Genomic DNA, 27,748 nt, shown 5'->3' on the forward strand with positions numbered 1-27,748 from the left:
CGAAAGGGAACGGGGCAAAGTCCGCCCTGCCGATAGCGAGCCGGGGCTGTGTGCGTTTTAATGCGTCCTTTTTGTTTTTTAGTGTGAATAATCTTATCAGTCTAGTTGTTTTATAGCAGCAGGGCGTTTTTATGCAGGTTCATCCCTAGCTGCTGTTCCGCGGAACTGCCTGGCGCTGCAGTTGCGCTGCACCGGTTACACGTTTTTTTTCCTCCTTCTTCCCAGAAACCAGGATTTGCTGCAACATCAGATTCCGACCGAAACCAAAAAAAAGTTTGAATGCTCCTCTCTCCGTGGCCCGGGTCGGCTGCACGGTTCACCTGAACACCCCCAGCCCGTCGCTCCGCTCTCCCCGCCGGGCGTTGGGAAGCGGATACTGCCCGAGAGACGTGCGCTTCTGTGCTTTTTTTCCTTGCATTTTGCATTTTGGGGACTCGCACCATGTCCATGCCCAGGAACACCGGTAAGTGACGACCGCCTTGCACGACTGGCACGATTGCAGGGCTGTTGTTGTTGCGATCAAAGACATTATGTAAGAAGAGGTGCTTTTCTCCTGTACGATCAAGTTTAGTCACAGTGTTGTATGTCAGTAATGCACTGACCCTTGTGCGACTCCCTCACTGGAGGCAGCCTGTGTTTGCACGGCCTGGGTCGGGCTGGGTGCCGTGTTTTTGCTCAAAGGCGGTTCGGCTGGGACCGGCTCCGTTTATTGTTGCCAAGCAACCGCTTAAAATGCCTCCGTGCCGCTCGTGGCTGGGGGCTGGGGGGGCAGTTTGGAGACCGGGGTGCACGGCGGGCACCGGGGGGGGGGGTTTCTGATCCAGTGCATGGGAGTGGAAATCACTCGTCAAACCCGGAACCACTCTCCCTCTCCGGCTGTGCTGCTGCGTGCTTTCCAGACAGACGCGCACGGATACTTTCGTTACGTGGTGGAGGGCGATTGTGTGGAAAACGCACACACACGCACTTTTCAACCATCAGCATCGTCTGTGCATGCTCTTCTAGGTTCCTACTGTGTGCATGCAGATCATAATGACAAGGACCCAAGTGCAACAGAATGGGGGGAAATGTTTATTCTGCAAAAGTCTGCACAAATGGCTTCCCTAGCAAGTGTGTCTGGCGCCTTGGCCATTGCATCAGGACACGGTCTCGTTAGGCTTCCTGCCGTGTTTAGCTGGGCTGTGATTCCTTCGGAGGGCCACAGCTGACTCACGGGCTGTGTGCCTGTGTGCTGTCACAGAGGTGTCTGTGCATGTGGACAAGGGAGAAAGGACAAAGGGTGGTGGGTCACACTCCACAATATCAGATTTCCTTTTATTAATTGTTTTGCTCGCCACAAAAGTCCATCATTGTCAGTTTCCTGTCAGCATGGTCTCAGTGCATCATCCTCATCAGTTCATTCACATGGTAGCAGCATGTTGAAGCGAATGGCTTTCTGCATGTGAGAACTAAACCAAAACCCTGCATGACATTTAATAGTGGGGTCAAAGGAGCTAACTATGTGGAGAAAAAACAGTCCCTTCCTTCGCAGCCCGAGTTTGTCTACCTGAATTAACTGTAACCTCTGCATAATGCTTTGTCTTTTGAGCAGAGTCCATAGTTATATTTACATCTGTCTGAAAAGATGATTATGAAGTAGCATCGAAGCATCTAACCAAACTGAGTTGCATTGTAGCAAAAAATAAACCATTGCAGGATTTGTAGCAAAGGGGCTCCTTCGAGAACGGACAGGGCAATTAAGCCCACAGTTTAAAGACTGTCGTAAAAATGTACCAGAATGCTTCCTTCAGCTGGAGGCGGGGGAAGGAAAGTCCCCTGAAAATGTACAGGGTCATCATCTGCAGGAGTCGACTTGCAACCTGAACTCAAAGGGCCTCGAGGGATCACAGGAAGAAGCTATAATTATCATGACATCTGACGGGGAGCCAGATCAGCCAGTGAGGTTTTATCCTGAAGGGTCTATCTTTGCCGTTCACTCTGTCATTTCCCTCACCACTGGAGTCGTTTTTTGGTTGTGCAGTTGGTTGCCCCTGACCTGAAAATGTAAGATGTAATTCCTCACATTGGCATCCAGTGGCTCTTGTCTGGCGACCTGTAGGCGACGGTTAGAGGCTGGCAAGTGGCATTTAGTGTCGAAGGCATGGGTGCTGGCAGAATAAGGTGATTGCAGGAGGCGATCGATTTTATCTTTTAACTTTTCCAGCCTTACAGAGTCAGTGTGAACCTTTGAACTTCCTTAACACCGCCACTATACAGGATTAGTATTGATTTTCAGTTATTAACTAGAAGTGTTCAGATTAGGTATAAAGAGCTAGTTTATGAAAGTCTTATTTATTTTTTGCTGCATTTTCCAATTGCTTTCTATCCCATTATGTGGAATTGGCATACATCTCCGACTTATAATTAGCCACTGCACTGTGTTCTCTGATTTCAAAGATCCAGGGAAGTGAGATGGGGGAATTGCATCTATCGGCAAAGCAATGTGCTATGGCCAGTGTGTAACACCCTAATACTTCCCCACTACACTAAAATGACTTCTTTAGGAGTCTTTGAAACTGTCTTTTTAAAAATAGTTACAATTTACAATTTACAGTTGACAATCTGAAAAGGAACGATGGATTGCCTATGGTGCCTCACATACAATACGAAAGGAAGCAAATAAAGGGTGAATGCAGACTTTAAATTACGGACCATTGCATGTTCTAGCAGGAATCCTCTCAGGGAAGATGAGGACAGTAAACAAGCCAACAGGCCGGACTGACCTGGTTTCTGCCAGCTGTTCATAAAAACCTAATTAAACACCCTAATGGCAAGACAGTTCGAGTCACTCCTGCTTCCAGTGCGAGTCTGAAGTGGAGACGTTGATAATGCCATTAAGTGTGATCTTAAAATTCATTGGCATCGGTAAACTTTGAATTTGTGGGGGGGTGGCGGTGTCCGTGTACATTTTCCTGAATGCATACGAACGCAGGGTGTTTGTGCTCTGCTTTTGAGCCTCCGGTTTCTCCCAGCCTCATTCCCATAGAGCGCCTTCTTGAGCTCCTCTTGTCCAGTCTTGAGCTCATCTTTCTGGACTGGCTTTGTCCACAGGATATCTTATTGGAATCACACTAGATTCAATTTTCCTCTCCTGGCATTGTTTTACTCAGTGGCCTGCACTTCTTTAAACTCTTGAAATTACCCCAAGGCAACGTTTTTGTTCGGGATTCTGGAAAGCTGGAGAAGTGTTTTGTGTGTCTGTTTGTTGTGGGGGGGTTGGGTTATTTTACAAGAGGCGGGCTGGAGAGCGTTTATGACTTTCCTGTGAGACAGAGCATGTTGTCTCCTGTCCTCCACGCAGAGCGACAGATGGCCCATGGAGCTGAAGAGAGCCTCGGATAGATTTCTTGGTCGTAAAAGTTCATTAATGTATACAGGAGTCACGGAGCAGGTCAGGTAGTAAAAGAAGGAGGGGAAAAAAAGAAAAAGCTGTGACCTGCCTTGGAGGCCTTCATTGTGCCGGGTGGATTCAAATGGCGCTCGGCACAAAGGAGGGGCACCAGAGAGTCTGTCGCTGTTCACGTTCTTCTGAAGCGTTGTGATCGCAGCTGCACCGCTCTGTTGTTCTGCTTGAATTCAGTGAAGAAAAGTCATAAAGTTTATATAGGGAGGGTCAGAAGGACACATCTAAAAACCCGATATGCGTATTAATAGATGGAACAAAGCCGATAAAGTAGCGGGGGGAAGGGGGACTCAACACACATGGATTTGCCTCTGTGCTAAACTGAAACCCCCTAAACTGTGATGCCCACACTTTCTTAAGAACATAAGAAAGTGTCCAATGGAGAGGAGCCCATTCGCCCCATCCTGCTCGTTTGGTGTCCATTAATAACTAAGTGATCCTATCCAGTCTGATTTTGAATGTTCCCAAATGGTCTCTTCAGCCACATCGCTGGGGAGTTTGTTCAGATTGTGACGCCTCTCTGTGTGAAGAAGTGATTTGCAAAGGACAACTTCCATTTGGTGGAAACAACCCAAAGTGTTTAAAAGCACCTCTGAGTGTGGCATCACTGCTATCCCATCGCATCTAAGACTATCGGCTTGCTTTTGGGAGCAGTCAAGTTAGTTGTGGGCAAGAAGCGTTAAAGAATATACATTACACACCATTACTTCATTTTTTTCTTTTTTCTTTTCTTTACACACCCAGTTATTTTGGTAAGCTCACAGCTTACACTCAGGACTCTGTGGCAATTCACAATTCATCACGGCAGATACCTGACACACTACTCCATGCACTGCCATTATTGTCAGCCGGAGTGTGCGATCGGCGGAGTCTATAGTATCCTCAGAATGGAGCCCAGTAAATCAGGAAGGGGGTCAGGAGACGGTCAGTCGAGAGAGCAAGTCCTTGAGAGAGACAGGCTGTGTGTGTCTAAAGCTGAATAGCAGTCACTGAGGCACTTGTTTTAGGAAACCCATCAGTGCAGGGCTTGTGAAGTTTTCAAATCGTTGTTTATTAAGCGTATGGCATCAGCCTAAAAGAACTAAGCGCTGACAGGAATGGGTCTATATTTTTAATTGTTCTCTTTGTGGTTTCTGATACTTATATATACACGGTGGATAAATCATTATCTGCTAGTTATTAGCGATGTCTCAGAAAAGAAAGATATTGAGTTTGTAGTGAATCGTAAAGATTTAAAAAGCTAACCCATGCCGCACTCACTAATCAACTTGGCATGGGAATGAAATGGGACGGTAGTTCAAGTTTATTTTCTGAATGCGACACACTCAACAGGTGGCAGTGTAAAGAAAATCACCTGTAGCTCATATGTTTTTCTTAAAATGGCATATCAAAAGCAACACATTACACCGAAATTAAATAGTTGTACACCCTTAGATGGACACAAGGGATGCATACATCATTTTGCTTTTGTTCTGTGCAGATCAGAGAGAGCCTTTGCCTTCTTTAAAGTACTAAAAACTCCTTGAACTTCACTAATTTTACCTCTGGGCTCCGGCACTGCTGTTTGCAGTAGGACAGCAGCACCGAAAACTGTGATTGCATATTTAAAGCAAACATGGGCAGGTTACTGCACTTCCTGTTGACTTATTTCCCTGATTGGATTACAGAATGTGGTCATAGTAACCAAAGGAGCGAGCACTATAAAAACAGGCCGAGCTTGCGTGACTGATTATTTATTTGTATGTGGGTGGAAGTTAAGTGCTCACCTACAGTATACGACAGGCCAGGGAGTCAAATAGGGATTGCTTCCGCTTTGGATCTAATGAGGTTCAATATATATTTTTAAAGAATCAATAGCTGGATTGCAAGTTTATACATGCTTTCCAACAAAAAAGGCTATCTTTGAAGATCAGCTTTGAAGAAACTGTTCAGCTGCGATATAAATGGCTCCAGAAAAACATCTGATCGTGTTTAAATGACTGCTTTTTGAATACAGCATGCAGACGGTCTCTTCCTCGAGTATGAAAGAGCTTTTTAAATGTACTGCACCACAATAAGCGATCCCAACTTTCCCCCAATTTGTTTAATCACTCTCAGGTGAGGCGAACAAACAGGGGTGTCGACTTCATTGTGTTTCTCCACAGGCAGAGAGAACGCATTACTGCGAGAGGAAAAAATCTGCACGTGAATCGGGCAGAGATGTTGAACATTTTCCACTCGCACACGCACTTTCTTCAGCTGTTTGCAGTTGTACAAATTCCAGTGGGCATAGTCTGGGGATGAGCAGAACTGAACCAGTTTTGCTGTTTTGCGGGAATGATGCACAGCCTGATTTGTGCAAATGTATTGTTAATGGTTGTGTCTGAGTAATTTAGCGTACGCTCATGAGTTATGTTTGTGGTCTCCCAGTGAGCTTGCAAGTATGACTGGCTTGAAAAGCAGCAGTATAGTGAGGACTGCTGTGCAGGAAAGGCCAAAATGAAACCAAACAATCAAACAAAGGAAAAGTCAGGAAATGTTGTGAAGTAATTTGAAGAAGGATACATATATATATGATTTTGACTTTCCAAGGAACAGGACTGTCCTGTAACTGTGTGTGGAGATATTTCCCTTCCCTCTTCAGAAACTATCTTTAAATTCCTGTCCTGTTCTACATCTGTAAATTTACCTCTCAGGGGAGTGTAAACGGCACAAGCATTAAACATGTCTGTAGATCAAGAGATATCGGTGAATGGAAAGTGGGTCATTTTTTATTTGTTTTTTAATTACTGTTAGCAAGCACCAGAGTTCATATTAATGTTTTGCTGTTTGGAAGACGAAGTAGGATTTAAAACAACAAAAAAATGATTCATTGCAATTGTAGTTGCTTTCCTGACCGGTCTCGTCTGCAAAATGCTCAGCCCTTTGCTGCTCAGATGTGATCACTGCAAACAGATGATCTATGAACTGAATCAGCTGCCGTTGCCAGGCTACAGATCGCAGGAGAGCCATACCAACCTCAGCGTCTGCAGTGCTTTATCATACCATTGTATCCCAAGGCACCTTTCACTGGGGGTGGGGGGGGAGCTGAACATAATCGGTCAGCCTGTGGAACTGAAATGCATGTTAAACATTACAGCAAACAGTCAGGTCTTCACTGCACGCTTAAAGTGAGACGGACGGGGCATCTGTGATTGTCTTCTGTCTTTATGAATCACTGAGGAAGGTTCCTTCTCTGAGTAATTCATTTATACTGGTATTCACCACAAGCCTGCTGTGCGGTTGTCAGATGAATGCACAACGTTTAGCAAGCAGTGCACCAGTAAATGTCTTCAGCATCTTGGAAGTTAATAGAGGTCTTAGATTTTGCAAAGCACAGAGAGACATAGACCCCAGCTCTGCATTGCACAAGTGGCATTTCTGTGCTAATTGTGGTGCATGGATAAAAACTAGTACAGTGCTTAAAGACTGGCTGTTGCGGATTTCACTGCACATTTCAAGGTAAAAGAGAAGTGGTGGCTGTTGTGAATGTGAAATTGTTTAAAAAAAAAAACAGCGTCAGTAATGTGTTGGCATTGAAGAGTAGAGATTGTTATTGAGTCAGACGAAGGCGGTTTTTAAAGTGCCAACAATAGTCCCATAGATTGAGACTGTGCCAGGCAGCCGGTGCAAAACCAACAGCGGTGTACTGATGTGAACTGTGCACGGCCACAGAAGCCACTCTCTGTGCCAGTTAAAGACTGACTGTCCTTAACGTCCATGCAGGATGGCCCTGATGTTGATACTCATGCACACTTAATTCAGCCGTGCTCTTTATATGGGGAATTCCAAATGAAAAAAGGAAGTCATGTAGTTGATTCTGTGGAAAACAACCTTTTGTGAATAGACACATTTCCATTGTGAATGCACTTTGAGCACTCATGTTGTAAACGCGTATAGAAGTTCATTCATTGATGGATGCGTGAGATTGTTCCTGGCAGGACTCCATTTTGGATTTGCTGAATGTGATTTTAATTACAGGGAAGGTTTCGAACTAACTAACCTTTTGCAAGAGATGGTAACAACTCTGTGAGACAAGTGGTGTGTTTGTGTCGCATGATGTGCAGGTGAAGTGGGTGAAGGCCCAATCTTTGGTCACTGGATTAAAAAACCACTGCCAACCACGTTATGAATTAGCAAGGCATTTACAGAACTCACAGAAGGCAATGCAAGTGAACCCGGCGTTTTTGTATCATTTTCTTGGAGTAGAACATGGCCCTGCTAGACTTCACTGCTTTGTTTTCATGCCAGGCAAACAAATCAAATATATTTTGTATGCGTATTACAATAAAGAGAATAAAACTCTGTGATCTAAGGCTCCATTATCTGAAGCCTAGAAAGTGTAGTCGGTTGTCCGTATAGTTCTTGATTTACTCCAGAATTTGATGTCGCATCCTGTTTCAGCAATAACCGATTACAGGCTGATGTTGAAAGTCTTGCTTCAGCGTGTCCCTTTTGTTTAAGGCAGATTTCCAGCTTCCTCATTGACATCACAGTCCCAACGATACATCCACAGCTGCAGCTTTGCATTGAGTAGTAGATTGTTTAAATAATTTAAGTATTAAGTTATTCATTAACAAACCGTTTTAAACAACGACAACAGCAGAGAATAAAGCAGTTGCACCACACAATATGCATGTAATGGCTTTAGACAATTGCCAAAACAGAAGAACCTTTTTTATTTTCCCCCCTTTTTTCTTTTCAAGGTCATTCATAGTGTTTAGTTCCTCCTAGGGTTATCACACCTGATTTTGCCATTTCTGAGAATGCACGACTCACAGAGAAGGTAAATGCCAGATAATTGACTGCGATCTTGCAGCGAGATGCGTCCATTACAGATGTACTGTAGGATTGTTCTCGTTGCTGTAGGCTTTTCAGTTTCTCTGAATATTTGCTGAGCTGAGCTGAGGGGGACAAAAAAGTATGAATGAAAAACAACCTCCAGCTGTCATAGTGCAGTTTTGTTTTGTCAACCAAAAAGTGAAGTGTGACCAGAAGTCTATTGTTACGCACGGTTCATAGAAACTTGCTTGTTGCGTGCATTGCTCAGCGTTTCTGTTTTGGTCTGATTTAATGTGCGCGCTTGCCATGTGTTCTGTTTTGCAGCTTGCTAGAAGGTATTATCGTGCAAGAGCTTTCAGACAACATCTAGAAAAAATGTCCGATGGGTTGAATGCAAATTTTAACCTGCTGTTTCTTTTAGAAGTGGATCAATGATTGACGGGTGTTATTGATTTTAGATAGTGATGTGTGTGTGTATATTGGGTATTCAAATTCCCCAACTAGCTAATTCTTAAACATATTCACAGTGAATTACATAGAAGTGTGACTGGCATTGTTTTCATATAAATGTGGGTGTCTGAAACCCAAACACGAGTATTTTGTTCCTTCTGTAGGCTACTCTGGAAACTAACTGCAATAATACTGCTCACCGAGCTCTCCAAGGATTGCATGGGACCAAATGTTTTGTTCTCGGAAAGACTATAAAAGCTATGGGTGTTAGTTTAACAATTATGGGTTTGGTTAATCTACTGACTCAAGTGTTGCCCTGTATGGGTATGAGGCATCTCGTATAGATCAATCATGATGTTGATAAGTGACATCCAATCAGGCAGCAGAAACCAGTGTCCTTCCCTCCTGTTGATTGGTTCGTTTAGCTCCTGTGTGGCTGCGATGTCTGAAAGCTGGGTTGTATTTAAATTAGCTTCCCTCCCTTGATCCGAACTGGTTTGCCGACTTGTTCCCCTTTAAAGAGGATCCCATGGGAGTGGGAAAATCTGTTCCTAATGTGCGTCAAACTTTTGTTTTTCTTTTTCTTTAAAAGTGAATTGGGATTCCCCAACAGATTGAGGCTTTTCTGGAAAATGAATAAAAGGCTTTGTGAAATCTGTGCTTGCGAGGGGTGTTGTGGCTGACTGATGAGTTGTGGAGGTGGTGGAGGTGGAGTGTGGTGTAGGATCCGGTTTTCACCAGGCACTTATAAGGAGGCCTACTCTCTTTGCAGGAAGTAATTTTGCTGCAGTTGTTTCACCCTGAGACCACAATGTAGCCATCTGTGGAATGTAGCCCAAGTTTTTAAATTGCAGAGTTGGAGTGCTTCTTCAAAAAAGGAAGCAATTGCCGAGCACCTGGTATGCTTACAGCTTTCCATATTTGAATGCTCTACTTTCATGCAAGTTTTTTTTCCCCCCTCCTTGCCCTTATCAGCATGTGCAAGTTTTAACATGAAATATACAGATTTCTGCAGTTTCCCAACGAGGAATCTGCAAGTGAACATGGGGATTCCAGAGATTCCTCAGGTGTGGGAAGCGTGGGGGTAGATTGCAGAAGACGGTGAGGTCCTTCATTTGGCGGGTCTGTGAGCTGGGAGTTTGGAAACCGTTAAATGCAGAGGATCTGAACTTCGCATCTATAAACTTGCTTGGCACTGGTAATTGTATATCTATATTTTTAATTTGGTTTCAGGCATTTGATGTCAAAGTCCTAGCACTGGGAAATGTATTTTTATCATTTTGTTTTTGTTCTTGGTTTCTGAGAAGGTGGTCAAATCTGATACACTCCCTGGTTGTCCTGTAGTTTCTATGAATTTGAGAAATCTCCTGACTCTTTTTGGCATGCTGCCTAGAAAACAATTTTGTTTTCCTCCTGATATTATGTCACATATGAGCAGATACAAAATTAGCAAACACCTGGTATAGTTTGGTGTTGATACCAGGCTGTTGTTGGGGACACAGGGAGAAGCTCTGTTTTTCCAGTCATGCTGTGTGACGGCTCCTGCACAACCGCTAGGGTGACCCGCTGCGGTCGCCCTTCTAAAACATTGTCCTCTGTTTGCATCTTGGCTGCCTACTTGGTATTTCTGATGCTCAGATAGATGTGAGTGTTATATTTATTGCTGCTGAATTGTGCGATGCTGTCCAAGGGGAATTTTTGTTTTTCTTTTCCTTTGTTTTCCTTTTTTATTTGCCCTACGGGACAGACTGAAGGAAGATCAGTTAATGTCAGACCAAAATACTTTTGCTGTGTTTGTGCAGCATTGTGCCTTTCTGCTTTCACATTACTGGTAAATCTCTTTCCACTCCTGATTGAGAGAGCATGGGACACAAAAGTAATGGCCTGGGAATCTCCCACAGATTTTTTCCTCCTTTCCTTGTAGCACGTCTGCTAACTCTGACTGTAACGGATGTCGGGCACCACAACCTTTGTTTCTTCCCCAACCCCCCCCCCCCCACAGGTTTCCACAATTTTCTTTGAAAGCTCGGGGAAAGGTTAAACAATGAACTTCATAATTGCTTCACACAGCAATTCCTACGGCTTTTTTTTTTTTGCAATCTCAGCTGCTCTTTTGCCTTTAGCATCTGTACTTTATAGTTGCATATGAACTTAATTTGGCTATTGAAGTGAAGAAAACCGTGTGAATCCCCCTGGTGTTTTAATTCCAGCTCATCCCATTGACAGTTTGCTGCTTTTTCATGGTAACCTCAAGATTATTTTATCTGCCACCCAATCACGTCAACAGACTTTTTGGTGCCATCAAACACAGTCTGTGTTAGTAGTTTGACAATCAAAGCCCTGTAGTTATCAAGGCTGTTTTTATAAGCGCCCTGCAGAAGAACAGTTTCAACAGGCTTCGCTCTGAAGAAAAAAAAAAAAACTCTATGAATTGACTGCCTTCACAGGCCAAGGCACTGAGTGTGGAGCCGCAGTTCCTGAGAAGGCAGCGTACGGCAGTGTGTTACTGGGTTCTGTTTTAAATATAGAGCAGGGATCAACGCATTTCTAGGAAAATGATTTGAACTCCATTTCCATGCTTGCAGATGTCATTGTTTAGGGGTAAACAGCGCCAGGCCTCTGCAGGGCCCCACTCTTGGCATGCTGCGATTCCTCCAGCAGTCTCCTGTTGCATTTCTAATTTTGTTTGGAGAATAAGTTCTGTTCTTAGAACTGTTTCTGGAATTAACCTTCTCTGTTGGCTTGAGCACCGTGCGTCTCGGCGGCCTGTGGGTATAGAGTCCTGTAGCTCTCCAAATAAAATGTTACCTTGACATGTCTGTGTTTTGTTTAGCTTTCGAAAGCATAATTAGTTTTACTAGGTAGAACTGCTGGCACATAAATATTTTTTTTCAAGCTTCATCTGATTGTTTTTACGAATGCACCCCTGATGCTTAAAAACAACAGGTTTTCAGTGTTTATTTGTGTTTTCTAAAAAGGTCAAAAGGAGTTTATTCTTGTAGACCTTTAACTGAAATAAATTGGCAGGGTTTCTGGCACGGCTGGTAGATCTTCGTTTACCAAACGCAAACCTAATGTTGACCATATTGGATTTTGTGCGTCTCATGCGTGTAATTTGAGCTTAGATGTAGTTGCAGTTAGCTGAAACGGACGTCATCTTCTGTGCTTTAGATCTCAGCTGGAAATAAAGGGAAATGCAACTTGAGCTGCTTCAGGTTTTCTGTCCGTTTTAATTCGGGCCTGTCAGCTGTGGAGGTATTTATAATCTATTACAAAACAACGACAACAACATCAATTTCCATAGTTATCGTGGAGAAAGTCCAGCGTGCTCCAGGTCTACTGTACACAGAGATGAACATTTGACTTGATTTACAACATCTGAATGAAGAGATGTGTGAATCATAAAAACAAGGCCGAGCAGAACGAAGAAAGCGTGGCCCGTGGAAATGTCAGTTGTGAGTTTGTCACTCGCACAATCTTCGCCCCGTGGAAACCTTTGAACTTGCCCGCTAAACATTTTTTATTTATTTTGCATTTATCAGATTTTAATCTCAGGCAAATGTAATATCAGTCCTTCCAGTTTGTTTACACATGACAAACCCAAAACCTGGCTGGCTCTACCCAGAACTGTCACCAAGGGTGGATTTTGTCAGCATAATTTATGCGGGAAGTCTTTAGCCGGCGTTGCCATTGTTTCTTTGCAGTACCTGCGTCTAAAAGCTTTTCTTTAATCTGCTATAAATTGATCATGACATAACGAGGAACGTCTTGTTCAGCGTATTCATCAGAGGTATGAATGAAATGCAGTGTTAGATAACTACATTCCCCTGAGCATCTTAATCTTTTTTGAGTGTTTTCTTTTACTTTCCTCAAAATTTCTGTCCGTCTAGACGGCGTACTTAGGGTTCGGCATCATCAAGAACTTTCTATTAGTGCTTCGTATACTTAATATTTTTAATTGCTGATATTCCAGTGAGTGTTATATATTAATTTTAATAGGTGGTACATACGCAACATCATTTAAAAGGCTTATTTCTGTTAATAAAATGAATCTGGAACGTAATCCCCTCCTTGACTCTTCCTTGCTGTATCGTCCAGGTTGTCTCACGTTGCCCTGCTTTTGTTTTCCCACAGGCAGGATGAAGAAGAAGCCCGGGCTGAAGATCCCGGATGATGTCTTCAAACAGAAAGAGCCGACCCCTGTGTAAGTCGTCGTAGTTGTCCAATTAAATTGATCGCCACGAAGGCTGTCGCAGTAATGGATCAAGGCATGGGCAACAGCGATTTACGAAACAATGGCAAAAAACAATCGGTGTTGGCCACTCAGCATTCATTGTTGTGTAGACCAAGGAGTCCCACATGATTTCCTTGGCACTTGCTGTGGCCTTCTGGGTATTAAAGAGGAGTGTGTGAATGATGAAGTGAATACTGATGCTGTGCGTTGTGTGTGGGATGTGGTCTTGCGTTAGAAGAGCTCCTTATTGGTCAAGGACAGCCGGAGCTGCTCTGTGGTCTTGAATCCCAGTGTCGTAAGGTGGAAACGCAGCTCAGCGTAATGGCCTTGGCTCCATGCGGATGAGTTTTGATTGAGTTTCCAAACGCCTCTTTGTGTTTCGGAGGTTTCTGTGACTGCTGATGTGTGCCACTGTGACTTTCGTTCTGTACAGGACCAGTATTTATTGATTGATTGATAAAAAGAACGACTGCATGCGCTTCCACAGTTTCAAAACCGCTTTTATTTTTGAGAAGTTGTATAATGTCATAATTTGTCTATGTATATAAACATCTGGTAAAATCTGAACAGGTGTATGTATATATATTTCAGAGTTTAGTAATATATATCCTGATAACTGTTGTTTTTCCCCCCCACAGACCACCTCGGAACCTGGACTCCAGGACCTTCATTACCATTGGAGACAAAGTAAGCACGTGTCCAATTCATACAAATTCACGAGCCGCACAGATACTTCGGTGCTAAACTGCCGGTCTAAGCTAGAACAACAAAACCCTGCCCCCCCCTCAGCTGTCCTATTGCACCTCTGATATGCCAATACCTCTGAGGTTCGGGTGTATCGAGTTACTAATGAAAGGGTTTATGAAGATCAATTTTGAGAACCGAAATGTATAATCGTGACTCAGTCTATAAGACCCAGACACCTTTGCTCGTTAGTGCGATTAGGATTTTGTTTGTATTTCTCATGTGTTAGGCTTTCTAACACCTCTTTCCACTGCAAAAGTGAGTTGATGGTTCCAGCAGTGCTTCTGAAGGCCGAATAAGGCCGAATCGGAGTGTAGAAGAATCGGCAGGGAGTAACGATGTAAAATAAGACTTGGAAACCCGATGCCCTGATTCTTGTGCACAGCGGTAATGGTGCTGTAGATAGCATGAGCGTGGCTCCCAGTCCAGGCTGTCAGCCCAGTTGGCCACTCCTCTGAGCCTGAGGATGGGATGACATCACATGGAAACCTGTCCTGAATGCTGTGCACACAAACCTCTCTCTCTGTCAACACTGACATCACCGGCCTGCAGAATAGATGTCTGCGAGGCTGAGGTTACAGCCTTATTTTTATCTATACATGACCGCATTGACAATCTAGCGTGGGCTGAGCTGTATCGGTGTAGAGGGGAAAATCCACCAGGACAGTATCGAAGGCCTTCGCCACACGTGACTGTGCTTCCATGACTTCCTGACAAAAACAAACAAACAAAAACAACAAAACTTTTTTTTTTTATGCTGCTGCTAAAGTTCATAAGTTTCGAGTTTCAAATTGTGTGTTTTAAAGCACCACTGCAAAGCAGGATCTATGCACGTGCACACATTATGTGACGCACCGGATCCCTCCAGAGACCGAGACTAATGACATTGAAAATAACTGAAGACAACCACAGCGCTGGGGAGACGCTGAACTCCGACACGGGGCATTACTGCGCATGCAACACTGAAGCGCGCACAGCTGCTCCCGCGTCCGAACGAAACTCAACAGACTGAGCTTTTCACTCAAAGGGAGCCCAAGCATGTGGAGAATAACTATCGGCACAACATTTTGCTGCTGTAGGTCTTGCTTTGCATTTGCAATTTCATGGAAACTGAAATAAGACGCAGAGTTTTTCCGGTTTTACCGATGCCTTTACTAGGCTACACCCGAGCAGTTATTAGCCAGAGGTTAGAGGACAGGAAAGCATCAGTAAAATGCATTGGGACAGAAGTGTTGGTCCTCTTCAGAAAGTAGATGAGTAGATTATATTTTAGTGCTATTTCCCCTAGGAATACGTTTTTTGGCAGATTTCATGTTTTAAGTAGATAATAAAACCTCTGAAACACTTTCTTATGGAATGTTTGTGTGAATTCTCTTCATTTACAATTAGTGGTGCAGTAATCGATTTGCACACTTTCTGCACGTGTGTGTGTGTGTGTGTTTGTGATGGGGGATTATGTTCTCTTGGACTTTGCTGAAGTACAGACCCCATCCAGAAAAACATCTTGTATTCGAATGCGGTGGAGAGCTGGACCATCTCCTCAATGAACCCCTCTAAGTTTTTCAGGGACCCCTGGTTGGTGGCTGGAGAGTCTTTGTGCGGCATTCCTTATAGCTGTGTAAGTCTGGAGCAGCGCCGTGGTAGTGGAGCGAGGCGAGCTGCATCATGCCTGAATGATGAGGTCATATGTTTCCAGAAAGACAGGTGCCAGGTCTGAAATAGCAAAGCGGCGTTCGAATTGAAGGTGGATGACTTGCCTTTTGATCTTGCAACCCCCCCCCCCCCGGCCCCAGGCAAACCTCTATAGTTTCATTAAATTCTTAAAAAAGCAATCAACAAAGTGCATGTTCTACAGGTTTTTGGAGACTTTCCTTTTTTTTTTTTTGTCAGCTCTGCATTATTTTGCCTTTGAAGGCCGATTTAAAACTCCCCAAACGGTCCTCAATGCAGGGAGGAGTCCGTCTGCAGGTCTAAACTCCCGGTTAAACTTGCCTGGTTTCTCTTAGTGTGAGGATTGTGATGAGATGATAATGATTAAGGCAGACGCCGTGACGTTTAATAGAGGGTGATTTGAAAGTGCATTGGACGTCAGTGTCATAAACCACTCCAGTCAGGGGGCTCCTGCACAGAGCGGCTTCCTTCAGCTGTGGCTGAAATGAAACTCAGAAATTGTTTACGTGTAGTTTATTGTGAAGGATTAAGAAATTCACTCCAGGCTAGAACTCTGCAGTGAGTCAACATCAGCTAAGGTGTGTCTTTTTTTTGTTTCTGGATATTAAACTGAGCAATTTAATTTTGTTATTTAACACACACACGCGCACACACACACTTCAGGTAATATACAGTCAAAGTATGCATTCGGTAGATAAGACCCACCTTTAAAGTCTCTTTGTTGGTCGGGTTTAGAATATGTTGCTATCAATGCATTATTCTTTTTATGAATATATTACGCCCCATATACGTAAGAATGTCTCACGGATGATGTGTGGAAACATTCTGGGGAAAAACCTTGCTGAGCTTCTCAATTCTATTTTTAAACCTAAATTTGGCGGAAATACTTAGTAAATTCCAATGTTTATGGTCAAAACAAAAGCAAGGTTGTGTGCCGGCAGCGATGATGTGAGACGGTGGAGCACAGCAGGTCAATTGTGCCCCAAGGAACATAACGCACCCCAGGTCACAGAGATAAAGGAGTTATACCATGTTTTCGCCTTATATGTGTGCAGATAATGCGATCAGATCTCACCATGTGTCAGGAAGCAGAAATTTTAACGGATTGTAACTTGGCTTCTGTGATTTTGGGAAGCATCCATCTAAGCACTGCAAGAACCAAATGTAGATGTAGCAAAAGCATGAATTAACTAGGGCTGGATTGATTATGTGTACTTAACTAATTACTTTTAAGGAGTGCTACTATTTCATTGCTACATTTCCCTTGGCAGTATAATCTGTATTTATGTACGTTTCTTTTTATTTATTTTATTTTTGTATTGTTTTGGCATGCCAAGACTCACACTCGAGTTCAGACCCCTGTATACCTCCACCGGGGAAACACGCTGTACTTCCAACATTCAGGGCTGTGCTCTGGAGACTCCGAGTCTCATGATCCCATGCGACGCGGCATGACGTTAAACAACCCAAACAAGGGAGGGTTCGTGGCACAGTGAGCCGGCGTGTTTACAATGCAAAAGGCGTCGGGGATACCTCAGTTTTCCGAATGAGTATCGCTGTATTTGTGTGGCCGTATTCATGCTGCTGGAATTTGAGATTCCTCTGCCATTCTTCGTCCGCGTACTTAGTGACACACTCGGCGCCACAGGCCTTGAGCTTGAGAGCAGGGATAGGAGACTGGCCTGCGACTGGAATGCCCTGTTTACAAAATCAGCCCTTATTAATGTCAGGATTAATACACTGCGTAACTCATTCATAACGTATTCGGTAAATGCCACCTCTTACTTGGCCTTTGATGTCAGTTGATTGTGTTCCAGATTCCTTGTGTGCAGACTTGAAAAACTGAATATCCACTAAAGTACTGATGTCAGCATGGATAAGGATAAAAGAAATCTGTTGTCAGGGGAGAAAAAAACTAAAAAAAACTTGCATAACAGCAGAACAGAATCGGAAATGCGACTGAACTTGGCAAATTAGTCTTTTTTTTTTTTTTTTTTTTTTTTTTTTCTGTTCACTGCTGCTCTTGTTGCTATAGGCTTCTGCAGTAACTGGCAGTATGAGGTTTGGAGTATGCATGCAATCAGATGCTTTACACAGGCTGGCCAGAGCTTTCTCCCACTTTTACAGTAGATGTCTTGTGTTAAAATGTTGTACATGCATGTATGCTAATTTTAGACTCTGGCTTGTATGGTTTGAGACATTACTCTAAATGAGTAATTCGGGTATGTTCGTTACTGCTTCCTGGCCTGTGGTGGAGGCAGATTTTTAAACCACACCGACAGTGCAGTGTTCGGGGAAAGTGAGTGTTTTATTCAGAGAGCGGGTGGCTGGTGGTGCGTTATTCATTGGAATCGGTGCATTTCTGTCCGCAGACAGAATCCCGTCCCAGTTAAAGAGGTGGTGTTTAGTCTCCTGCATGTCTCTGTGGTTTCAGTTCTTGTTCTCCTGCAGGTCTTGCAGAGGGAGAGCTCTTGTAGTGTGTTGAGCGCACGAACGTGTAGGGGAGGGGTGCGGAATGACAGCGACAGACTGAGGTGATGAACGCCCGAAAATGACAGACCAGCTCGACCGCTTCATCAGCAGTGTGTGTGGGAAGTGAAAGGCACTGCTTCATTTGGCAAGACTAGAGTTACTAATGATTTTATATGTAGAAAAAAACCCCGCAAGATCTAGACACTAGATCTTTTCCAGGATCTGATCTGATTTAGGTTTTAAACATCTTTAAAATCTACATCTCATTTTCATCAATGAAAGGTGGAAATTGGTCCATGTAAGAACGTGATAGTTTGAATTCAATTTATTCAATCGCAAATCCCTGTGGCTGTCAAAGGGGATCCACCCTGTCCAGGGGATGCAACGTGCCGGCGTTCAGTCCAGCACCGCCTGCAATGACTTCAGTGTCTGGCCCCTGCTGGCATCCTGTGCGCTGGTATCTGCCCGGAACTGACCCCATGTTTAGTCGCCACTGAACCAGGAACTGCCTGCAAGAAAACTGAGACAATGTGCAGATTTGTGGGGGCTTTGATTTGTATTTATTCAGGTGACTTATCCTCTTCATAGCACAAAATGCAGAATTAACGAGGTGATTAAATGCACGTTTGCTTCGAAGGGGGCACCAATTCATTACAGCGTACAGCCAGAATGGACTTTTTCAGAGGTGAACTAGTTGCAGGTGGTCAATGTGGAGACACCAGGGCTAACGCTGTACTTTTGGACCAGCAGCAGTCGCAATTAAATTGGTCTGACCTGAGCATGTCTGCTAGTGTGTTGCTGATTTTAACGGCGGCTTCAAACCCCGGGGCCGTCTCGAGCTGGAAAACGCTGCAGGCCCGGCAGGACTCTTCTGTCTTAAATCACCGATTATATAAACCGTCTGAATACCGATGCAATGAACCCTCCAGCATCTGCAAGGATGTGGCTGCTCCCGGCCAGGGTCGAGCGCTGCTCTGGCCACCACTGTGACCGCGGGCAGGGTGTGCGTGTTTGCCCTGATTGTGTGGCTGTCGTGTTGTTGCAGAATTTCGAAGTGCAGGCGGATGACCTGGTGTCGCTGTCGGAGCTGGGCCGGGGGGCCTACGGCGTGGTGGAGAGGGTACGGCACGCACAGAGCGGGACCATCATGGCTGTGAAAGTGAGTGAGCGCTACCCTGAACCCTTCTCTTACACATTCTACTTTCCATTTATTTGTTTAAGATGTATTATTACTTATGAAGTGTAGGAATCCTTAAGTCACCAAATCAGGGTATCATAGTACTTCAATTCATTTATATATATATATATCTGCCTTTAATTTAGGACCTACAAGCATTTAACGGTCAAGTTTTGCATCACCACGTCTGTCAAATTCTGTGTTGACATGCCACTAACTGAATCTGTAAGTGGGGTCCCTCCCATCACTGTTGCACTAAGACCTCTCTCCCCCTCCAGAGGATAAGAGCCACAGTGAACAGCCAAGAACGCAAGCGGTTACTGATGGACCTGGACATTTCGATGCGGACGGTCGACTGCCCCTACACTGTGACGTTTTACGGAGCCCTGTTCAGAGAGGTACGTCTGAGCACAGCTGCGTCGGCTACTGCACACTTCACAGGAGGTGTGAATGGCTGCTAATCCACTTCCTACCAAACTAGTCTCGCACGCTACAGGAAACTAACACAACAAATGCAAATAATAATCTGGAAGTGACTGTGGTTTCGGTGAAGTGTCTTGAGGTTAACGACTGAAGGCGTTGAATGATTGAATGATTTATACATTGGAGTGCATCTTCACAAACTTGCACAGGAAATGACTGCAACAATACAGTAACATTTAGTTGTAGAAATTTGTAAGTTTATCTGCAATTTATCACCGCATTTAATAATAATACAATCTAAAATAACACTGACAGATCGTTTCAAAATCAGTTTTATTGCTTTACAAATAATTATGACCATGCATTTAAAAGAAGTGTCAAATACAACAGGAAAAAGATTAATCTTTCCTGGGATTGGTTGAGGTTTTGAGCAGAAGTCCAGGGTTTGTCACCAGATTTGGTGTATTGCTTGTTTGTATAGGCCCGAGTTGTCCTCTCATCTGCTCCGGCTTTATGGTTTGTGATGTGCGTTGTACTCTTCCCCTCAGGGTGACGTGTGGATTTGCATGGAACTGATGGACACCTCCTTGGACAAATTCTACAAAAAAGTGATAGAAAAAGGGAAGATTATACCTGAGGACATCCTGGGGAAAATGGCCGTGTCTGTAAGTGAACGTTAAGATCCTTCTATTTATACTCAAACTCAACTGGTGGTATGTCGGTGTTGTAAAGGAAGGCATTGAAGACCTGTGCCACATGTTTTCATTCAAGCACTTCATTCAAGTGTGTCCTGACCTGTAACATGTGGGCTCGGTTTATGATACCAACGGGGTTTGAGTGTCTTTCACCTGGGTCGACTAACTGAATTATCTCTACATCTCTGTTCTTGTTTCCTCCAGATTGTCAAAGCGTTAGAACATTTGCATAGTAAGCTGTCCGTGATTCACAGAGGTGAGTGTTGCCCTCTGGGGATGGTTGGGGGGTATTGCAACGCTTCATTTCAATTCATAATTCGGTAAAGCAGCAGTCAGTCTTCCTTACGCTAGAAACACACATCTTCGGTACGTTTTAAGATCTTTTATTAAGTCAGGCATATGGCAATGTATACCAGGCAGATTCATTATCTGGAGATCGCTGCTTTGCATCCCTGACACATCAAGCTTTGTTCAATCCCCGTTCTATCAGTGGTGGCGACATTTTTCAGCCTTGCTTATCGTTGTGTAATCACAGCTTGCATGGGGTTTGGGGAAGCTAGAGATATTTAAATCCTGTGGAGTGCGGCCCAGTCGACGGCATTTGAAAAGAACCGTTTCTCTGGAGAGGCTGCAGTTTGACGGTGAATTGCTTCGATCACAAAGACGGATTGCTTGTTTAGAGTCTGGTGCATCTGCAGATCTATTTTTTGATGTGAACGGCTGCAGATGCACAGAATGGATGAGTGTGTTTGTAAGCGTCTTAAATTACATGTTCTGCACAATTCGTCTATGACCAGACTTCTTCTGCAGGCGGAGCAAGTAAACTAGATAGATTAATAATTCTCTACAGCTTTTGACGCAGAGCTACCCTGTTTGCCTATCGTGCAGATATACAGAATTGTGTATAGAATGACTGTATGGAATAGATTAACTTTTTCTTTTCTCAATGTATTTATTTTTTCTTCCTCCCCCGACAGACGTAAAGCCATCCAATGTCCTCATCAACAACGAAGGCCACGTGAAAATGTGTGATTTTGGGATTAGTGGTTACCTGGTAGACTCTGTTGCAAAAACCCTTGATGCCGGCTGCAAACCGTACATGGCTGTGAGTATCACCTGTCCAGACGTGACTCAGCCGCTTCACTTAGCAAGTCGGATTAGGTGCGTCACGTGCGCCCGCTCCCCGCAAGCGCCTCGTCCTGCCCTGTTCGTGAGGAGCCGTAAATATTGACAACGTGGAGAGCGGATGTGTGATGTCTGTGGCGCAGAGGGAGCGTGACTATTTACTTTAGTGACACTGAAAACCTGCCCCTGTTCAGACTCGTGTTCCTTCTAATCAGACGGATGACCTACTAAGGGCTCTCTGATGTGAAGCTGCAGGAAACAGCTGAACCACAGAGTATTGCCGCGTTTATCCAGATGTTTCAAGCTCAGAGATGCCATGAAATGAATTGTTTTAATCTTGCTGTGGATCGGTGTGTTTTAATCCTCTGTCTTCGCAGTAGTATTGCATTATGACGTGTGTGTGTTTTGGTTTATGGGAGAGAAAAAACGTACCTGTGATTTTAGCGGAGAACTGTCATTCCAATGATCGTCTTTGCTGTTTTTTTTTTTTCAGCCTGAGCGGATAAACCCAGAACTGAGCCAGAAAGGGTACAACGTGAAGTCTGACGTGTGGAGTCTGGGGATCACACTGGTACTTTTGCATTTCTTGTTCTTCAGTGCAGGCCACAGTTCGGGAAATGGTACTTGACTGTGGGGGGTGAAAAACAAGAACCGAATTAATTACTAGGGAACTTTTTTTTTCACTCATCATTACTATAGTGTGATTCACCTCCACCACAAGTGGCAGGAACTCAATTATCCATCAGGCACCAGTAAATTAGATTGATTATGCCGGTTCCAGTCAGTGCGTGTCTTGTGAAGTGCTTATCCTGCCTGAGAGTGCAACAAAAGGTGAAAAACAATGACATAATTTGAATTTCAAATAGTTTTTTGAAAGAGATCTGAGGAGTAAACATCAAACACTACAGGAGCCTTTGAGTCTTTAGGGATCTTCTGCAGATGGGCGCAACGTCAAGTATACAAAAGAACTGACAGAACCGTCATGGTTTGATCTACGCTCCCCTTTACGGAAGAAAATAGAGAATAAAAGCTGTATTTATAAGCTTGTGTAATGCAGATCAAATCTACGATTGAATTCTTGAAGAACACTGCATTGAGGTTTTTAAAGCAGCTAAGTTCATATTATAATTCAACATCTGAAAGTTCTCCCTTCCCCCCAGATCGAGCTGGCCATCCTTCGGTTCCCGTATGAGTCGTGGGGGACGCCCTTCCAGCAGCTGAAGCAGGTGGTGGAGGAGCCCTCTCCCCAGCTCCCCCCCGACCGCTTCTCCCCCGAGTTTGTGGACTTCACAACACAGTGGTAAGAGAACCTCCTTTTTAGGGGTTTATCTGCTAAGCGGCATGGATCGGGACATGGAGAGCTTGGTCTGATCCTCCGTCTGACGTCTCGGCCCTTCTGTTTGCGAGCCTCCGGTGCAAACAGCAGGGCCGAGACGTCAGACGGAGGATCCGCTGAGCTCTCCAGACCGTGATCTGCGGGCTTTTGCGTACAACCCACAACCGAGAGTAGAGGGAGTCTGTTACAAAGTTTCAGTTGAAAGATGCTGTGGCAAACTTGTGCCAAATGTGCTCCTCCTCATCGAAACCTCACCTTTTAATATATATAAATCCCTTTTTTTTTTTTTTTTTTTTTTTTCCCAGCTTGAAAAAGAATCCAGCAGAAAGAATGAACTACCTTGCGCTAATGGTAAGACTGCCTGTGCTATGTTTTGTTGCCTCCACTTCTCTAGTCTTTTATTTCTTCAAAGCAGAAAGTTGATCAAAATCCAGTTTATATTCTGGTTGTTTTTCCCCGAAAGACAATCGAGAAAAGACTGTATATTAGCTTAAATTCAACATATTTGCAGTTAGTCAAGCGGAGCCGATCGCAGGATTGTCAAACCACATGTATTTTCCGAGACACATTCCTCAAGTTTTTCCACATGCTGTACGTTATCGAGGTCTCTGTACAGACAGTTTTAAACCCTTAACAAATAAATAAATAAAATATAAACTGGCCCGTTCCCAATACAGAATTATGCAAAATGTAGACAGTCAAGAGTTTTCACCAATATTATTAGAAGTATCCATTAACATGAAAAACATTGCATTTCTTGATCTTTATGAAAGGAAAACATGCGCATATCAATACCCATTTTATCCCGGTTCATTAGACATTTAAAGTTTGTTTTTTCCTGTACAGGAGCACCCATTCTTCAAACAACACGACACTAAGGAAACAGATGTAGCCTCCTTTGTGAAAGAGGTGCTAGAAGACAACCAGAACTGATCACCTGCTGTCCTGCTTTTTATTTGTTTTTCTGTATCGTTACGAAAAACTAAAAATCGAAATCCGAGAGTAAAAACCCAACTAGATTTACGCCAGTGGGTGGGTCCTGATCGCCACGGAAAGCATTGGGACGTGTGGTGGATTTACCTTGCATTATTTGCAGTATTTGCCAAGATAATTTTTGTATATGTATGATATTATAGTTTGGTACACGGATACAAATGGAAACTTTTCATATTCGGCTCTCAAACCGAGACGGGAGCTACAGATCTGTGCGCGTGTGTGCGTGTGAGACCTTGTTGCAGTTTTTAATTCCCTCGCTACTTGGTACATAGAAAACGGAAACAAAAAAAGTATTTCAAGCATTTGTGCTAAGCCTTTAACGTCACCATAAATGTGCAACGTGTTTTGTCTGTCTGATAATTCAACCTTTTTAAGTCCTGCAAACCACCATAAGCTTTGAATGGGTTGGGCTCCCTCGAGTCTATTGTGTATATATGGCAGCGATTAACTTGCTGAATGTATTAAAACAAAACCGGGAGGGCAGAGGGACGGCTTCTCGTCTCCAGAGTCCATTTTTAAAGTAGATTTTTATTTATCTTAACTTGTTTGCATGGTTTTGATATTAAAAAAAAATAAAAAAAAAATGCACTTTTTAAAAACAACTATATACTTAAAAGGCCACTGTCAATGTTTAACAAATGTGAAAAACTGCGTTCGTGGGATAAGCATTAATGGATTCCCGCCTCAGAATTTGATACTGGTTTTGTATGAATTTGTGTCAGCTTGCATGTACTTTTTTTTCCCAGTATAATTTGCTCATGCAGTGCCATAGAAGATCATGTAATTAAGCAGTTGTTAAATTGTCCTGGGGGGAGAAAATGTCTCTCCCTTTGGCGCGTAACACTCAAGTGTAGAGACCAAAGCCAATCTGAAACGCAGCGATGGTGGCGGAGGTTTCATGTGCCAATTAGTGAGCCGCCCATAGTCCTAATCAAGACCTATCCCTGGTCCGTACTGGCCTTGTATAGGTCTCGTTTATAAAGGACACGAGCCATTGTTGATTACTAAGTGTTTTCGCAGGTCACCATCAGCTGACCCTGGAAAACACGCCTTGCCATTTCTCAGCTTCTATTTCTAATCATCCAGGATCTTTTGTTTGACGGCCTCCTCTGAGCCGCCACTCACGGGACCGGGATGAGAACATTAGCAATAACTTCCACATCTTCTACCGTGCGTTGGATCCCTCTGCCTCTCAGGGAAAGAGGGAGCTCCTACAGCTTTTAGTACAACCGTACATGTGTGCGCTTCTCCGGCTGCCATCGCTTATCTCTGTATAGTTACTTTTCATTGCAGCGATTTAGATTACCTTTCCTGTCGCAGTATACGAAGCTCGTACTGGATTGCAAGCGATTAAACCCCTAAATAAATGTGATCTCAGCAGGAGCTCTCGGGTAAAATTATTGCGGACCGCGACGCTCGACCACGGAGTCGAGGCACGAGATCCGAGAGACAACCCCTGCGGGCGCCTGTTCACGAGAGATCTCGATGTTATGCTGCTGTATGCACAAGGATGGCAGATTTGTTGTCTTTTGTATTGTTTTATTATTAATGATAAATGAGTTGTTCTTATGATAATATAGGAGACACTCCATGAGCCCAGGTATAGCTCGATCCCCTGCAGATCCCTGGCCTCTCTTCCAGACAGAGCCTTCAGTGATGGAACAGGCCAGTCTAGTTTTAATGCTAATGTGTCTGGAGCTTTTTTTTTTTTTTTTTTCCTCTCTCTCTCTCCTCCAGATACTCATTTACAGGTTATCTAAAGAAAGCACACTTTATAGATCTGTATTTTGATAGCATTTAGGGAGTGTTGCTGAAGAAAACCGATGCAGTCTCCGTCAAATGCTGCTTTTCTTATCCTTAATGGATACTGGGTACTAACTAACTGACCGGTTTAGACAGTCAGCGATTTTGCCACACCGAAGTCCACAAGATGCATAACCTGCAGGGACTTGACTAGCTTACAGTTAGGAGTTAAATCGTCGGGTGTTTGACTACATTATGACTTTGACTCTGTGATACAGAAGTTGGAATAGTTTGTTTTTATCTCCATTTCTAGATGGCCCAGTCTGCCTTTTTAATAGATCCAAGTATAAGTGCAGCCAGATTCATATCCGCGGTCAGGGATGGCATTTCTCTCTTCCTTACAGATTGGTGTGTTACAGCTGTAGTTTAACCCCCTGCCTGTGTATTTCCCCAGCAATGGCTTCTGAAAGCAGGTTTATAAAACTACAAATCGCTTCAAAGTCATCACTGGGATTCGCTGAAATATATAGTCAAAAGGTAAACGCAGTTTGTTGTAGTAAGACAGCCTTTATACCCGAAAGAATGTCTGAATGTTTGTGTCTATAGTATAATATTAAAAATTGTTTTTGTTTTTTTTACTTTTGCGTACGGGACCTTTTTCAAAATGTTCAAGCGTTTCGTGCCTTCGATCAGTTGTTCTGGGCCCCGAGCTGTGCATCGCAGTGGGGAAACCACTAAATCAAAACCCACGTATGAAATTACACTGAACGAGGGTTTTAGCAAATGCGTCTTATCCAGCAGGTGCGTCAGCTTTGTGTTCAGAGTCCCCGTCTCTCAGCCGCGGCGCTGATCCAGCCCAGGGGCGGCCCCCCGATCGGGACGAGCTTTGCTTTTCGCTCCATTACTGTACCTGCATGATAATGTGAGATGGGGGGGTTCTAGTGTAGAGTTGAAATACAATGTGCCTGTTTGGTGACTGTTGTAAAGATGCATTTTAATTATATATATATTATATAAAAAATATATATAAGTAAATAAAAAAAAAAAAAAAGTTTTTAATCCTGTTGTCCAAAGTTTCATTAATTTGACTTTTGTTTTGTGAGATTTAAAACAGTTGATGGGCACTTTAAAATCATTAAAACACGGTAATCCCAGCAGACGGATTTGCTGTCTAAGGAGAAGGACGGACATGGAGGTTTATGACTCAGTGGAGCTCGTTTGGGCACACGGGCTGCAGTATGCTTACTATCCACAGGGAGGCGCTGTAGCCATTCAAATGACAGTCCAACCAACTCTTTCAGTCATTAAATCCCACCTGAGTTCCGCGCCTTAATTGCAGAGGTTTCAGATGCATAGGCTGATCCTACTAATTCATACTGGCAAATTAATTGTGCTGCATACACTGCATACACATTCTAGGCCTTGTACCTTTGTGTGTGTACGCACATATATGCATGCATGTGTGTTTGTATTTACATATGTGTGTATGTATCAATGGAGAGTATGGTGTGTTAAAGCACTATTGTACAGTTGGAAGAATAAATGGTTTCAGAGATGTATGTACGTTTGCTGCATAATCTGAAAAAACTTGAATCTTGTACTGAATCGGAAAAACAAAGTTACACAAGCTGTGCCAGATTGCCGCTGTAAACGGGTGCACAGATGTTGCTGTGCCAAGTTTAGGAGTTGTTTACAGGACACGGTCTGATGAACGGGGGCCCCTCTGCAATGCTGATGAGGCTGGAAGACGACCCCGCAGAAAGCACTTGTTAATTCTGTTTTGGAGAAGTATGTTCTCCCTTCTGGAGGCTGCAACTCGACACTCAGCCGCATTACTGCACATAGCTGGACAGAAAGCGACTTATTGCCACCACCTCGCGTGGAAAATCTTGAAATGTCTCTACTCCGTGCCAGGCATTATTTTCTAAGCTATTATTAAGGGTGACATTAAACCACAGGGTCATTCCTACTCACCGCTCAACACTTGTATTCCAGGCGTTATCATCAACCGAGCAAGACCAGGGTGAAGATTAGACAATGACAGAGCTACGGAAACAACTTGGGATGGGATCGTCTTTCTTAGATGGGTTCATGCAATTCCTTACCATCGTTCTTTTCTTTACAGAGAATCTAGAAAAGTCAGGAAGTCAGACTTGCTAGTGCCTGTGCACCTCTTTGTGAATATATTAGGAAATCGCCCACTTTATTATATGAGAGAGCCCAACTGCAGGAGTTTGAACAGGATGCCAATCAACTGGGCCAAAAACATTTAACTAAGGCCCCTGTCCTGGCCACTAATCCTGGTGTTCAGGGAGAGATGTTTTGCCTGCTTTCCCTGGTTATGAAGACAGGAAGGCTGTTGCAGGAGCGGATGTTCTTCAGGGGTAACCCCGGGTGCTATACATACAGCCTCCTCCTCTGCCTCACTGTAGTTTTGCCA

At 43.8% G+C, this 27,748-nt stretch overlaps 1 protein-coding gene across 2 annotated transcripts; it reads left to right on the forward strand.

Annotated features, from left to right (window-relative positions):
* LOC136712471 (dual specificity mitogen-activated protein kinase kinase 3) lies at positions 1–26,871 on the forward strand. 2 transcript variants are annotated; one of them, XM_066689091.1, is made up of 12 exons: positions 1–463; positions 12,827–12,896; positions 13,565–13,613; positions 18,859–18,972; positions 19,269–19,388; positions 19,962–20,078; positions 20,313–20,364; positions 21,086–21,213; positions 21,727–21,804; positions 22,394–22,533; positions 22,875–22,920; positions 23,416–26,871. In XM_066689091.1, exons 1-12 carry the CDS (start codon positions 442–444, stop codon positions 23,500–23,502), a joined length of 1,023 nt encoding a protein of 340 aa, XP_066545188.1. In that variant the 5' UTR covers positions 1–441; the 3' UTR covers positions 23,503–26,871. The 2 variants fall into 2 exon arrangements, with proteins under 2 accessions (XP_066545188.1, XP_066545189.1); XM_066689092.1 differs by lacking the exon at positions 1–463 and adding an exon at positions 9,760–9,890.
* Positions 26,872–27,748: the final 877 nt, after the last annotated feature.

The sequence above is a fragment of the Amia ocellicauda genome, chromosome 17 (genome assembly GCF_036373705.1).
Source record: "Amia ocellicauda isolate fAmiCal2 chromosome 17, fAmiCal2.hap1, whole genome shotgun sequence".
Classification (NCBI taxonomy): domain Eukaryota; kingdom Metazoa; phylum Chordata; class Actinopteri; order Amiiformes; family Amiidae; genus Amia; species Amia ocellicauda.